This window comes from Podarcis bocagei (genome assembly GCF_964188305.1).
Source record: "Podarcis bocagei genome assembly, chromosome: 12".
Classification (NCBI taxonomy): domain Eukaryota; kingdom Metazoa; phylum Chordata; class Lepidosauria; order Squamata; family Lacertidae; genus Podarcis; species Podarcis bocagei.
In genome coordinates, this window is record NC_138137.1 from 61,258,566 (window position 1) to 61,273,417 (window position 14,852).

A 14,852-nucleotide genomic window follows, 5' to 3' on the forward strand; every position below is an offset into this window, starting at 1 on the left:
TTAGAGTCTTAGGAAAGAGCCGAACGAACAAGAACAGTTTTATTTACAAAAGAAGAGGTCCATGAAACAAATTTGGGGTCAGGAGGTGCATTCTTCCAAATAAAAGTTGGCTTATTACTTAAACTAAATAGAAAGATGTCACTGTAGTACATGCACAGCTTTTCTTAAACTCCAGTTGCTAAAAGCTCACTTGTTGCACTTCAGTTGGAAGTTCAGGTTTCTACCATAGGAGGTAAAAGAATTAACTCGGTTTCTGTTCATTTACTTAGTTATGACCAGGGTTATAACTAAGTAAATGAACCAAAATGGTCAAAGCCCTGGAAAGGATGCCTTATGAGGAACGGCTAAGGGAGCTGGGCATGTTTAGCCTGGAGAAGAGGAGGTTAAGGGGTGATATGATAGCCATGTTCAAATATATAAAAGGATGTCACACAGAGGAGGGAGAAAGGTTGTTTTCTGCTGCTCCAGAGAAGCGGACACGGAGCAATGGATCCAAACTACAAGAAAGAAGATTCCACCTAAACATTAGGAAGAACTTCCTGACAGTAAGAGCTGTTTGACAGTGGAATTTGCTGCCAAGGAGTGTGGTGGAGTCTCCTACTTTGGAGGTCTTTAAGCAGAGGCTTGACAACCATATGTCAGGAGTGCTCTGATGGTGTAATTCCTGCTTGGCAGGGGGTTGGACTCGATGGCCCTTGTGGTCTCTTCCAACTCCATGATTCTATGATTCTAGGGTTACACTTAAATACTTTTAATACAGCGCAGCTTCCTTCTCAGCCTCATACTTTGGTTCCTGAGTGAGGGGCATTTTTCGTCCGCCCGCCTCTCTCTTAGCCACCCTGAGGGATTTCCCACAGACCCAGGGGATCCTCTCAGGCCTTGTTCTTGGTTTGGGGATCTCCTTTTCCTAGCAGATCTCTCCCCTCCTGACTGGAAGGAGACCCTGCTTTAGTCCGTCTTCCCACAGCTTCTCCCTCTCTTGCCTCAGACTCAGCCCTCCAGATTAAATCCTGCCTCCATATTCTCCCCAGACCCTCCACTGCGTTGCCTTCCTATCTAAGCTGCTGCAAGGCTCCTTCTCCTCTCGGATCAGAGCCAGTTCTCCCTCAGACAGCGATAATAATAATAAATAAATAAATAAATAAATAAATAAATAAAATCCCCACCTCCCCTCTTAGATCAAAGCCAGTTTTCCCTCAGACAGAACCGCTTATAATAATAATAATAATAATAATAATAATAATAATAATAATAATAATAAATTCCCCCTCTCCCCTCTCAGAATAGGCCCTGACAAACTCCCTCCGAAAGGGCTCCTTGGATTTTCCCTCCAAAAGGGCTGTCAGCCAATCAGAGACAGAGAGAGAGGCTCCCGCCCTCTGGCAGCATCTCTGAGGCGCTGCCTCCCCCGAGTGTCCCTCACAGTTGCCTTCAAGGGCGGCTGCTCCCCATGGAGGGTCTTGTGATGCCCCACCTGATCCCGAGGGGGGACCCCATGGCCCCGTCCCCTCAGCCCCCGAGGGATGGTGGCTGGCAAAGGAGCTGGAGCTAGAAATGGGCCCTGCTCCCTCACCGAGGCCACCTGAGCCTCCAGGGGCCACGTGGGATGCAGGAGAACACCCAGGAATATATGGCTGGGGGGCAGAATACGCTATGTAACGTTATTATTGATAATATTGTTAATATTGATTACCTGTGCTTGACCCTAAGTTCCCAGGACAGTATACACAATATTAAGTGCAGTTTAAAACCACTTGCAATCACAGAAAGAAGATTACTCCTAATTAACTTCGTTTTTAAGTGGTGTCCTTTGACCCCACCCACTTGGCCCTCAGGGAAACAACAACTATGATTTTATTCTTTCTACCTGTCCCTTTGGGGGTACCCCACCCCATTACCATGTCTTTAGAGTGTTGCAGATTCCAAGTGCTAGAAATGAGAGAGAAGCAGGAAAGAAGTTGTCCCCAAAGTGGGGGTGGGAGGGAGAGCAACTTTTGAGGATCCCAGGGTTAGGACCCCCACTCTAGTCTTGTTTTCTAACAGCTCTTTTTCAAATTTAGAGGTTTTATTAAGAAAACCTTCTTTTAATCCATCTTAAATATATCATTTAGCTCATGGTATCGTAACCGATCAGTTAATTCTTCTCTTATACTCTCAAACCTCTTAAATCTTAGTTGATGTCCTACTTCCATTAACAGTATCCAAATTACACTCCATAGTTGATTGACTCAAATGTCGATCACCCTTCTGACTTTGCTCTTTGACTGAAAATACAGAAAGGCAGGGACAACCGGGCTGCTTCATCTCACAGAAATCCCTTTAGTTGCCGGCATATTTTGCTTGGTCACTTTCTTTCCAGGAGGGCTGGAGGATTATTTATTTATTCAGTTTTTTTAAAATGACAAACAATTATCAACCAACCAACCAACATAAAAAGAGAATTTCGAAGGATCTCCTGAACTTCGCTCCTCCCCTTGGTGGGTCCTTATATTAATCTTTTCCTCCTGCATCTTGTCTATTAATCCAAATCTTTTAAATCTGTTATACCCAAAATTCAACATTAAACCAGAAGTGTTATTCTAATCCTACTAATAATTTTAGTTGTTTACAATGGTGTTTAAGGTAAATTATATATTTTCCCCATTCCATATAAATTTTTGGTCTTCCTGGTTTCTGATTCTTCCAGTCATTTTTGCCAATTGGGCATAGTCCATCAACTTAATCTTCCATTCTTCTCTGGTATGAAGAAGAAGAAGAAGACTCTGTCTTCTTTCCATCTCTGGGCTAATAACATCCGAGCAGCAGTGGTCACATACATAAATAGTCTTTTCTGATCTGTTGGAATTTCAGCACCTAGAATTCCTAAAAGAAAAGCCTCGAGTTTTCTAGAAAAGGTTATTTTAAACATTTCCCCCCAGTTCATTATATATCATCTCCCAGAATTCTTTTACTACCTTACATGTGCCTTCTTTTTCCTTTCTTTTCCTGCATGTATTTGACCTTATTTTGTACATTTTAGCTAGTTTATTAGGAGTTAAATACCAAAGATATATCACGTTCATAAAATTTTCTTTCAATGTATAACATGCTTCAGAGTCCCTCGCCCAGTGTATCATAACTGATTTAACCTGTTCATCTTTCGTATGCTATTCTAATATTAATATTTTAATATTAATTTATACATTTTTGAAAGCAATTTAGTCTTGTTTTCTAACAGCTCTTTTTCAAGTTTAGAGGTTTTATTAAGAAAACCTTCTTTTAATCCATCTTAAATATATCATTTAGCTCATGGTATTGTAACCGATCAGTTAATTCTTCTCTTATACTCTCAAACCTCTTAAATCTTAGTTGATGTCCTACTTCCATTAACAGTTCTTTGTAAGTTGTCCAGTTATTTCTCATACTGAATTTTTTCAAAGATATCGCTTCCTGTGGGGAAAGCCACCATGGTGTTTTTTGCTCTAACAGATTTTTATATTTTCTCTATACTTCATAAACCGATTTTCTTACTACATGATTTAGGAAAGCTGTATGTACTTTAACATTCTTGTACCACAAAAATGCATGCCAACCTTATCTATTGTCATGAACTTCAAGATCTAAAATGAGTTTTTAAATAATATACATTCCCCTAGCCAGCATAAACAGGATGCTTCATAATATAATCTTAAATCCGGCAGGGACAATCCACCTCTATCTATAGAATCTATCAAAGGAGGGCTTCCTTTGTTAAAGAAAGCTCAGACTCTGGGCTGTGGTGGAATCCAGCCCTGGTTTCTAGTAAGACTCATCCATGCTTGCTCAGGAAAACTTTTTCTTCTCCTGACCGTATATTAGTCTTATAACAAAACAATGTATTTGCTTTGTAGGATTTGCTAGCGCCACTCATTAGGACAAACAGAACTGGGAAGAAGACCAATCTTCCGATCTCTTGGAGGCTTCCTGAGAGCCCAGATGGATGAGCTAGACTCAGCTGGCCCTGAAGTGGGAAGAGGCCACGCCATCGAAACTGAGAGCAGTGGGGGATTATGGGAAATCTCCGTTCAAAAGATCCTGGGTGAGGAGGACACCCTCCACTCAGATGTGCAGAGCCAGCGGTTCAGGCAGTTCTGCTACCAGGAGGCCGAAGGACCCCGAGAGATTTGCAGCCGACTCTACCGCCTTTTCCATCAGTGGCTGAAGCCAGAAAGGCACACAAAAGCTCAGATGCTGGACCTGGTGATCTTGGAGCAGTTCCTGGCTGTCCTTCCACCGGAGATGGAGAGCTGGGTGAGGGAATGTGGAGCAGAGACCAGTTCCCAGGCGGTGGCCCTGGCCGAAGGCTTCCTCCTGAGTCAGGCAGAGGAGAGGAAGCAGGCAGAGCAGCAGGTGAGAGAAACTTTCCTCAGGATACCCTCAAGGGGCTCTGAATGATATCGGAGATCCTTTTTTTTTTGTCTCTACCACTCCTTTTCTAATCTTTCCCCTCAATCTGTGTTTTGAATCCGTGTTGCTATATCAGAGAACGGTGATCTTTGTAGAAATTGACCCTGATTCCTCTGAAGCAGAGAGGACTGCATTGGACACCAGAGAGACACCCCTGGGTAAGATGGAGTTTTTTCTCCGTTTGGTCACATTCTTTGCAATCTGTGGATTCTTTTCATGTTTTTGAGGATACTTGGGGTCAAGAGCCTAAAGGAGGGGATATGTATTTTTGCACAACTAAAATACGAAATGGGTACCAACATCAAAATGCAATCAGCTGGTGGCACTTTTTTGAAGGCCCATCTGTAGTTAGAGATGTGCTGCTTCATCTCTAAGAGCATACACCCGTGGCTTCCTACTTACCTTTATCTCTCTCAGGTGACAGAAGAATGCTGGCAAGATCTGCTTATCCATCTTTTCATGGTGGCAAAGGAGTAGCAGCCGCTGTGGAACCAGATCAGGTAGGAAGAAGGAGCATTGTGGGAAAGAGACTGAGGGGCAGGGCAGCCAGAGTGCCTCTGGGCCAGGATAAACCTCTCTCCACTTGGCTTCTGTCAGAGTTGCCATTAACAAAGGCTGAACATGCCATTCAAGGTGGTTTATGTGCTAAGAATAATGAACAGCTGCCTCACCTTAATTTGCCTTCTGAGTGCTTGTAGAAGCATTTACCACTGGTTGCAATTTTATTTATATATTGATTGTTGAATGTGAAACCTTACAAAACAGTTGCCAGGAGTCACCTAAGCAGCTTCATCAGTTGCACAATGGGGCTTTCACCCCCCTTTCCTCCTGCTCTCCGCGCCCCCATGCGCCCCTTGAAGCTTTAGTGCATCAGGAGGGTCCCCACCACAGAACTGCACATGGGGAGAGAAGAGAGAGAAATGCTTGCAGAGACAAAATGTTTTGTAGAACACAGTGTGACGTTCCATTCATTTAAAAATAGATTAATAGCCATCATTAAAATACAAAGTAATATAATTACATTGAGACATTAAAAGAAGCATCCATAACTAAAACATGCAGCAAAAATAAATAAAAATCCATTAAAACAACACAGCAGTGAACAGGCAGAAAAGAAGAAAGACATTTGTAGTGGATAATTGTTATGCTATCTTAGAAGATAAACTTTCTTTTTCTTTTAGGGCCCAGTGTGCTTTGAAGATGTAGCTGTTCATTTCACAGACGATGAATGGGCCTTGCTGCATCCTGACCAGAGAGCTCTGCATGAGGAAGTCATGGGGGAGAATCGTGAGATCATGGACTCGCTTGGTAAGGCTCCCTGTTGCATCACAATATCTGTTTTGAAAATCAATACATACCTCTATGTGATGAACCTCCTATATTTTGATGGGGCTCAATAGTGCACCAACAGCATCTGGGACAGAGTGGTGCAGAGCTAACAACCTGCTCATAAATACAAGGAAGACTAAGGAGCTTGTGGTGGACTTCAGGAGACAGAAGAGCAATGTCCAGCCACTTTTGATTGATGGGGTCTGTGTGGAGAGGGTAACAACGTTCAGATTTTTGGGCATTGAATTACAAGAGGATCTGTCCTGGAGTGTCAACACAAGGGGGCTTGTGAAGAAGGCGCAGCAGAGACTGTACTTTTTGAGAATTCTAAGGAAAAACCATCTTCCGCAGAAACTGCTCCTTGCCTTCTATCACTGTGCCATTGAGAGTGTGCTCACTTATGGCTTATGTGTGTGGTATGGAAGCTGTACTACCCAGGACAGGTTGGGGTTGTGCAGAGTTGTTAAGGCAGCAGAGAGCATTGTTGGCTGCCCACTGTCCACCTTAGAGCAGATTTATGCCACAAGGTGCCATAGGAAGGCACTGGACATAGTAAAAGATCCATCGCATCCTGGTCACTGTCTCTTCGAGCTCTTGCCGTCGGGACGGAGATACAGGACGATGAAGACAAGAACGAGTCGTCTTAAGAACAGCTTCTTCTCCAGAGCGATCTCGGCCCTGAATGGGAAGTCTGGACTTTGAAAGTCATCTAATCTTCCTTGCTGTATTATACTGTATTGTTTTAATTAGTGTTTTTATAGTTGTTTTGATTTTGTGTGGCGTGCCCTACCTGGGTGGATGGAGCAGCCAAGTAATTTCGTTGTCCCCGAGAGGGGGCAATGACAATAAAGATATTATTATTATTATTATTATTATTATTATTATTATTATTATTATTATTATCTTGAATGCACAGCTATCTACTGTTTAGTCTGCAAATCTTATTCTCCTTATGCCTTTTTAAAAAATAATCAAGTTGGCCTTAAATGCCTGACCCTTTTTATAGGCTTCAGAATTATTAGGGAAGCTCCCTGGCAGGTTTTTTTTGTTTTTGCTTGTGTCGGCTTCTGGTTGATCAAAGATTCCATGATGTAGCCAAACAAAATCCATCCTAGAAAAGAACCAGGGTATTTGAATCTCAGGTTCCCATAAATACCCCTGTTAGTGCCAGTAAACTAAGGCAGTGAACCCTGTAGTAAGACCTCACATATAACTCCCTTCTGTACTTAATCTATCACATGTGTTTATGAGCAATGTTCAATAATTTGGGGCTCCATCTCTTGCCGAGGCTCTAATCCATTTCTCTCTTTGTTACAGGTAATGATGATTTGGAAATTAAGAATGAGGGAGACCACGACATCATCCATACAGTGGAAAAGACATATCGATATTCAGAGTTTGGACAAAGCTACAGTCAGAGTTCCCATTCCACTTCCCATCAAATAAATTCCCATCAAATAAATCCCATTTGGAAGAAACTGTATCAGTGCTTGGAATGTGGAAAGAACTTCACTTGGAAGAAAAGTCTCACGTCTCATCAAAGAATTCATACAGGGGAGAAACTATATTACTGCTTGGAATGTGGAAAGACCTTCAGTGAGAGGGGCAAGCTCACGGCACATCAAAGAATTCATACAACAGAGAAACCATATCAGTGTTTGGAATGTGGAAAAAGCTTTAGTGAGAGGGCCAATCTCATTTCCCATCAAAGAATTCATACAGGGGAGAGACCATATCAGTGTTTGGAATGTGGGAAGAGCTTCAGTCAGAGCACTCATCTCACTTGCCATCAAAGAATCCACACTGGGGAGAAGCCCTATCAGTGCTTGGAATGTGGAAAAAGCTTCACCTGGAAGAAAAGTCTCACTTCCCATCAAAGTATTCATACAGGGGAGAAGCCATATCCGTGCTTGGAATGTGGAAAAAGCTTCAGTGAGATGGGCAAGCTCACGGCCCATCGAAGAATTCACAATGGGGAAAAAGCATATCAGTGCTTGGAATGTGGAAAGAGCTTCAATAAAAGTGCCAATCTCACATCCCATCAAAGAATTCATACAGGGGAGAAACCATACCAGTGCTTGGACTGTGGAAAGCGGTTCAGTCAGAGTGCCAATCTCACAACCCATGAAAGAATTCATACAGGGGAAAAACCCTACAAGTGCTTGGAATGTGGAAAAAACTTCAGAGAGAGGGGCAATCTCACGTCCCATCAAAGAATTCACAGTGGGGAGAAACCATATCAGTGCTTGGAGTGTGGAAAGAGTTTCAGTAAGAGTGCCTATCTCACGTCCCATCAAAGAATTCATACAGGGGAGAAACCCTACCAGTGCCTGGAATGTGGAAAGTGCTTCACCTGGAAAGAAAGTCTCACTTCCCATGAAATGATCCATACAGGGGAGAAACCCTATCAGTGTTTGGAATGTGGAAAGAGCTTCAATAAGAGCACCTATCTCACATCCCACCAAATAATTCATACGGGGGAGAAGCCATATCAGTGTTTGGAATGTGGAAAGACCTTCAGTCGGAGCACCAATCTCACGGCTCATCAAAGAATTCATACAGGGGAGAAACCATATCACTGCATGGAATGTGGAAAGAGCTTTACCTGGAAAGAAAGTCTCATTTCCCATCAAATAATTCATAAAGGCGAGAAACCATTTCAGTGTATGGAATGTGGAAAGAGTTTCAGTGAGAGTGTCCATCTCACCGCCCATCAAATAACTCATACAAGGGAGAAACCCTATCAGTGCATGGAATGTGGAAAGAGCTTCTGTAAGAGGGCCAATCTTACTTCCCATCAGAGAATCCACACTGGGGAGAAACCCTATCAGTGCTTGGAATGTGGAAAGAGGTTTAATACAAGCACAAACTTCCGCCGACATCAAAGTATTCACCGTGGGGAGAAACCATATCAATGCTTGGAATGTGGAAAGAGCTTCAGCCAGAGCACCCATCTCACTTCCCATCATAGAACTCACAGAAGAGAGGAACAATATCATTTCTCGTAATGTTGAAAGAGCTTCAGTCAGAACATCAATCTCATGACCAATAAAATAATTCATACAGGGGAGAAACCATATCAGTGCTTCTAATGTGCTAAGAACTTCAGTCAGAGAATCCATCATACTTCCCATGAAAGATCTTCCAGAGGAGAGAATCATAAAATTGTAGCGATCGATCGACCCTGAGGTTCATTTACCCCAATCCCCTCAAGGCTGGAATCTCAGCTAAAGTATCTCAGACAGATGGCCACGCAATCCTTCTATGGGAATTCCCTTCCATTGTTGAATAGCTATTATGGTATTGTCTAAGTTCTTGTCTGATGTTTAGTTGGAATCTCCTTTATTGTTACTTTAATCCATGTCTTCAGGTCCTGCTCCTGGAGCAAGAGAACACAAGTTTTCTCCATCTTTCATGGGACAGCCCTTTTGATCTTAGAAGATGGCTATCGTATCTCTCTCTGGCTCCATTTGTATGTAAAGTTGTATGCACCTGTATCAAAGTAATTCATAAGTATAGTATAATAGTAGATTTAAGGTACTGTTAGCTAGGGAGGTGGGGCAGAGTAAGTTTGGAATGCTGGGGTGAGAGGTGATTGGCCGAGTTTCAAAGGAGGTTTGAATAAATACAGTATCCAAAAAGTAGTCATAAACAATGAATGAAACATTAAAAATATACAATCAAGCTGAACAATTTCCACAATAATTGCAACAAGATCTTAAATAAGTATACAAGAGGAAAAAATGTAACAGCAACAGCCTCCCCACCCCGAAATCCCTACGCCCCAGAGCCTGTTCAGCAGGCTCAGCCTTTGCAGCTGGAGTCAGTCCATCAGTCTGGGCCCTCCCAGGCCAGGTGAAAAAAGGCCTGTAAGGCTGAGAGCAAGTCTTCTGGAGATGGCCAAGATGGTTTCTGGCCTCATCAGTAGAGACGGTTGGAGGGTGGCGTGGAGGGTGAGTGTGGTTGTTGTTGTGAAGCAGCCTTGGTTAAAGTAGGAATAGAGGAACAGCATTATAATACCTGTTGTTACAGTTGTAATAAAGTGACAAAAATGGAAATGGTGACATTTGAAAGCATTCGTGTATGTACACAAATTTTCATTGAAACCTTTGTTTATTTTTTCAAAAGTCAGTTGCATTCTACCACACACCTCCTCCTTCGCTACATTAGGGCTGAAGTGTTCTGGTAAGAGTGGCAGAGGAGAAAGGGCAGGTCTTTGGTGAAAGACCCAGCTCACAGCTGTGCACCTTTTACCAATATTGATTTCAAGGCTTTATTTTAGCGTTTCTTGTCATGGGCCCAGTCCTGTGGAACATCCTGCCACTAGAGATTCAGTAGGTTCCCGCTGTGCCAACTTTTAACTGCCTGCTATTTTTGCTTCTGTTCCATTAAGAGTACGTACACCCCTCAGGGGTCTATTGATGCTTGTTTTTAAATTTTATTTTTCCTGTTAACTTGTTTTTAATTAACTTGCTTTTAATTTTAATTTTTATGATATTAATTGGTTTTATGTTCTTATATTGCTCTAAACTGCTGTAGTATATTTTGATGATACAGCTGTCTATAAATACTTAAATGAACAATCCTGTAAGGGAGTTTAGGCTGAGAGACAGTGACTGCCTGGCCCTGAGCTTGGTAGCTGAGCAATACTCTCTCTTACCTCCCAGTCCTCTTAATATGACCTGTAATCCCATCATCTTAAAATAAATGAATAAATAGAAATGATGGCTTTTGCTGCAAAGTGGACAGTTAGTTGCAAGGGTAACTTTTTGCATTGTCCACCGTCACATATGAAAACCAGACGAGAATACAGTCTTCCAAACAATGAAATCAAAATAAAGTCTTTCAGAAGTTCGTGAAAAGATGGCGCCTTGCCCCAAAGAGAGTGTCCATGATGTCGGGTTCTGCAGCTTCCAGAGAGGAATCTGGCACAGTCCATGTGCTCCTGGACTAGGGCACCCACCTTCTAACCTGGAATTAAACAACTGGTCACAGAAATCATATCACACCCTTTAACCTGCTTAGCTATTGGCTGTCCTGTTCCTTAGGTCAAGAAATCTGAAGCTGCGGAACCTTGAGACTTTGTAAACACCTTTCATTTAAAGCACATTTCCCCCGGCACACACAACCCACACCTGAATTTATTTTGAATTGTTGGGTGTGTTCTTTTTTTTTTTTTAAAAAAAAAAACCATGTTCCTTTAGTGCATTGTGACTTTTTGGGGTTTCTACATAGATGGATAGACTAGAGATACTTCGGTGTCAAAGCAGAGTATCTTAAGATTTAATGTTACAGTAGAAATGTTTCATTTCATATACGGTAAAGTATCATAAAATTTGTTTGCCTAGTGAATTCATGGGAGGGGGAATCATTTGTACTATTCTATGAATCTGTTTGCATGGGTTTAATGTTGTTTGGAGACAATAACTCTCAGTAATTTCATATTATCTATGTGTTTGTCGTGTGTTCAGCACACGTAATTGCAGATGAGACTAAATAAAATGCTTCCTAGGAAAATCCCTTGGACTGCTGCTGTAGTGTTTCAAATGTGGCTTCACTTACATATATCGTATTTATTGCAGAAAAATTACACCATAGTTGGCTCATTAATCTGAACCCTGATGAACACTGCTGCTTTCTCCCAATTTCTTAGGTAGAAATAACTGATAATGAAAAGGAAGAGGCACACCCTTTCCCCCAAACGTTTAGAATCTAGTGAGCATCATGGAGAATTTCAGCACTTAGTCATGCGCCTGCAAGCTTGGCCGTCTATAAAAAGTGCAAATGTGTAAGTAGATGTTCACATACTGCCATGAATTAAAACTTAATCCTCCTTTTAAATATAAAAGGTATGCATTACAGTGCTAAAGTGGCTCAAGAAAGTAATTGCTGTGGCAGCTGACATCTTAGAGAGCACAATGCCACTACGCTAACTAACCTGGAAAGCTGTTGTTATCATCTCTGTAGGGATAAGCCTGGAGTTGAACATTGTGCATGCCAAGCAGATGCTCTACTGCTGAGCTATGGCGATTCCCCATATTTGGTGCTGCCACCTGATTAAAGAAATCTTGGGCAAGGCATCATTTGTCTCTTCAGTGATGTGTTCTATGTTGCAAACTGCCCTTTGGTCTCTTGATGAATGGCGGTATCTCAAGGGCATAGGCCTGGGCAGTGGGTCTGGAGGTCCTGGGCTGCCCAGATGACAAGACCCCCCCTCCCGGCCTCGCTGGTGTGGTCCAAATCAGAACAATATGTTTGGCACCTGCTTGACTGCTGGAAGGAGACATACAAGACACCGTAGGGACTCCAGATTTGTACAGCGTTTACTCCTTAGCCTTTTCTTCTCCCAAAGGTATCCCACAAGGCTACAGATTGTTCCTCAGGATTCACTCCCCAAGCTTTTCTCACAAATGAGTACAGCTGCAAGGTAGCCGAGGTTTAGGATCAGAGTTTTCCTTCTAGATGGATTACCTTCCCAGGTTGAAAAGCCCCACCTGCTTATTTCCTTGTACCGCATGTGCAGAAACCACCTTCTTGACTGTTGGACCCGCTATTGCTCTTGACTGCTCAATCCGGCCAAGCCTGTCTTCACATGCGGAAGGTAGGTAAGTCCCTAAGTCATCAAGGGTTTCAGACCCATCAGCTACCCTCACCTGGTTTAGCAGACCAAAGCCATTACCCAAGATGTGGCCACATTTGCATACCTACAGCTTCTAGGAGCCACAAAGGGTGCAGGGTGTGGACCAATGGTGGACGAATAATAACAATAAAAGTCAATTCAATTAGCAATTAAGCATTTCTGAAAGGGGAAGTGGCATAGGTGTGCATGTTTCCTTTTAGATAATGCATAAAAACAAAGTATTAGTCATTATCAGAGTATGATTTATTGCTTTTGAAGTGAGATTAGCAGCTACCAAGTGCAGTTATTTCTACAGGGATGTAACACAGTGGCAGGGGTCTGCCTCAGTGGGCAGTTGTGCCACTGCACTGTGCACTCACTGCAGCTTCTGGGACAAGCTCAAGGGCAGCCCCACACACAGCACAAGTCACCAGGCTTTTGAGTTTAGACCACCGAGGGAAACCCCTGTTTAGACCACTGAGGGAAAACTGTATTATCACCAGTTTTAAAAGCCAAGAGTGTGTTTGCATCTTGGAACAAAATTATACTAGAAAAAACAAACTGCCGCATAATATGTTATCGTCATACTGAGCTGCTAAAGATTTTGTGATCCGTTGTGTTCTAGATGCTGCCTTCATGTTCACTGAGCTCAGTGTCAAAACAGTGAGAGTATTCATAATTAACCGCCCCAACTGCAGGTCACAAAGGGACGTGTGTGATGCTTCTTTAAATCCCTAAATCTTCTTGCAGAAGCAAAGACTGCAACAAAAAACCTTGTGCCGACATGACCCTTGACTGTTACAACGTGCCCAGACCAGGCTCTCTGTGGCATTTGAAATACTTAACTCTGAGTTCTGGCAGGCTTGTTACAAAAAGTTGTCTCATGCTGCCTGATCTTCTGATGTTTATGTTATTATTGGTCTCCAAGGCTATCTTGGGAGAAATCCCAAGGCTGGAGAAATAAATCACCACAAATTTGATAACGGAAAGATTAAGAAGGTCCACCTCCTAGGCAACACCCTGGACTCTTGGCCTTGGCTCCAGGTGCCAAGAAAGAGCCAGAAAAAAACATGCTTCAAAGAACTCTCAGGTGTGACTGTCAATTGGGTCCTGTTAGGCCTGAGGAACCATCAACTTCAGCAATGTTCACCAAACAGCAAAGAGGCCCTGGTGGATCAAAGGACAACCCTGTGGGAGACTTTGTGCAAGGTGCCTGGAACTTTTGATGAACCACAGTGACCATCCTAGAGTTGTAGCTCCATCCTAGGACACCTGCTTTGTATACAGAAGGTCCTCCAACCCCCAACATCTCCAGGTAGGGCTGGGAATGTCTCATCTTTGAAACCTTGGAGAATGGCTGCAGTCTGTGGAGGCAAATTGGAGCTAGTTGAAGCAAAGCTCTGACGTGGGATAAAGGAGCCCCCTATGATCCCATGTCCTTGTCATCGTAAAAAACATGGTAGCATCAATACAAGAGGATGCTAAACCCAACAAAGGAGTCCCCAGCAGGCCATAGGACCTTGGTGAGAAATCTCTGAGAGAAGCAGGAGTCCCACTTACACATTCCCCCAGAGAAAGAAGGGGCTTGTCTGGTGTGGGTCGCCATGCATAAGAGAGCCACTGTGGTGTAATGTGTAGAGCAGCCTTTCTCCACTTTAGGTCCCCAGATGTTGGACTACAAGTCCCATCATCCCTAAGGTGGTCAGGGAAGATGGGAGCTGTTGTCCCACATTGAGGAGACCCCAGGTTGAGAAAGGCTGGTGGAGAGTGTTGGATGGATGACTTCTTCTTCTTCGGTGATCACTCGTAGCTGAGTAAGACCTGGGAGACCGAGGTTCGAATCCCCACTCTGTCACTGTCTCTTAGCCTGACCTGCTTCCCTGTGTTGCTGGGAGAAGACCATGTATGGTGCCTTGAGCTCCTTGGAAGAAAGGGGGGATGCCAATATAATTAGCTAATAAATAAAAATAAATAACACGTGTACACCAGAATAACACATAAGAATCTATTCTCCCCATTCCAACCAAAGGTGACAGAATTCATGAGCTGCAATCCAGCAGTTTCATGCTGGGAGAAAAGCTATCGGGAAAGAGTTATGTTCTCTTCCACTTTATACTTTAATAGGCTTTGGCTTGCAGATGCTCAAATGATCAATGAAGGGCACAATTTTTTAAAAAACCTCAGAACTCAATTTCTAGGGGCGATAAAATTTTAGAAACTTAGTTTTCAGCTCTACCCTAGCAGGAATATATTGAGGAGCCCCAGTAAACCAGAATCTTAGATGAGAACCCAATTTTAGAGAGGTGGGTAAAAAAAGAAAGAAATACCCATTGATCTCTGGTTTCATGTGGCACAGACCAAGCTGGCAGGAGAGCCATCTTTGAATCAACAAGGCAGGTGTATCTCACTGCAAGCTTCAGTTTTTGGGTAGGGGAAGTGGCATATAAGCTAAGCTGTAAATTTCGTTCTTCAGTTTAAA

At 42.9% G+C, this 14,852-nt stretch overlaps 1 protein-coding gene and 1 long non-coding RNA gene across 3 annotated transcripts in view; one reads left to right on the forward strand and one right to left on the reverse strand.

Moving 5' to 3' along the window:
- Positions 1–14,852, forward strand: part of LOC308569540 (uncharacterized protein) — a 62,934-nt gene that overhangs the window by 3,826 nt on the left and 44,256 nt on the right. The window contains exons 2-6 of one of the 2 annotated variants that reach the window (XM_081163581.1): positions 3,870–4,368; positions 4,502–4,583; positions 4,843–4,925; positions 5,607–5,733; positions 7,072–11,271. In XM_081163581.1, coding sequence (XP_081019707.1) covers positions 3,955–4,368; positions 4,502–4,583; positions 4,843–4,925; positions 5,607–5,733; positions 7,072–8,762 — 2,397 coding nt within the window. In that variant the 5' untranslated portion in view covers positions 3,870–3,954 and the 3' untranslated portion in view covers positions 8,763–11,271. Of the gene's footprint in view, positions 1–3,869; positions 4,369–4,501; positions 4,584–4,842; positions 4,926–5,606; positions 5,734–7,071; positions 11,272–14,852 lie in introns of those variants that run through there. The other variant, XM_081163582.1, reaches the window with a different exon arrangement.
- Positions 22–1,221, reverse strand: LOC308569801. Its single transcript, XR_014000867.1, has 2 exons — positions 742–1,221; positions 22–287 (listed from the first exon to the last, which is right to left on the reverse strand). It is a non-coding gene; the product is annotated as an uncharacterized lncRNA (long non-coding RNA).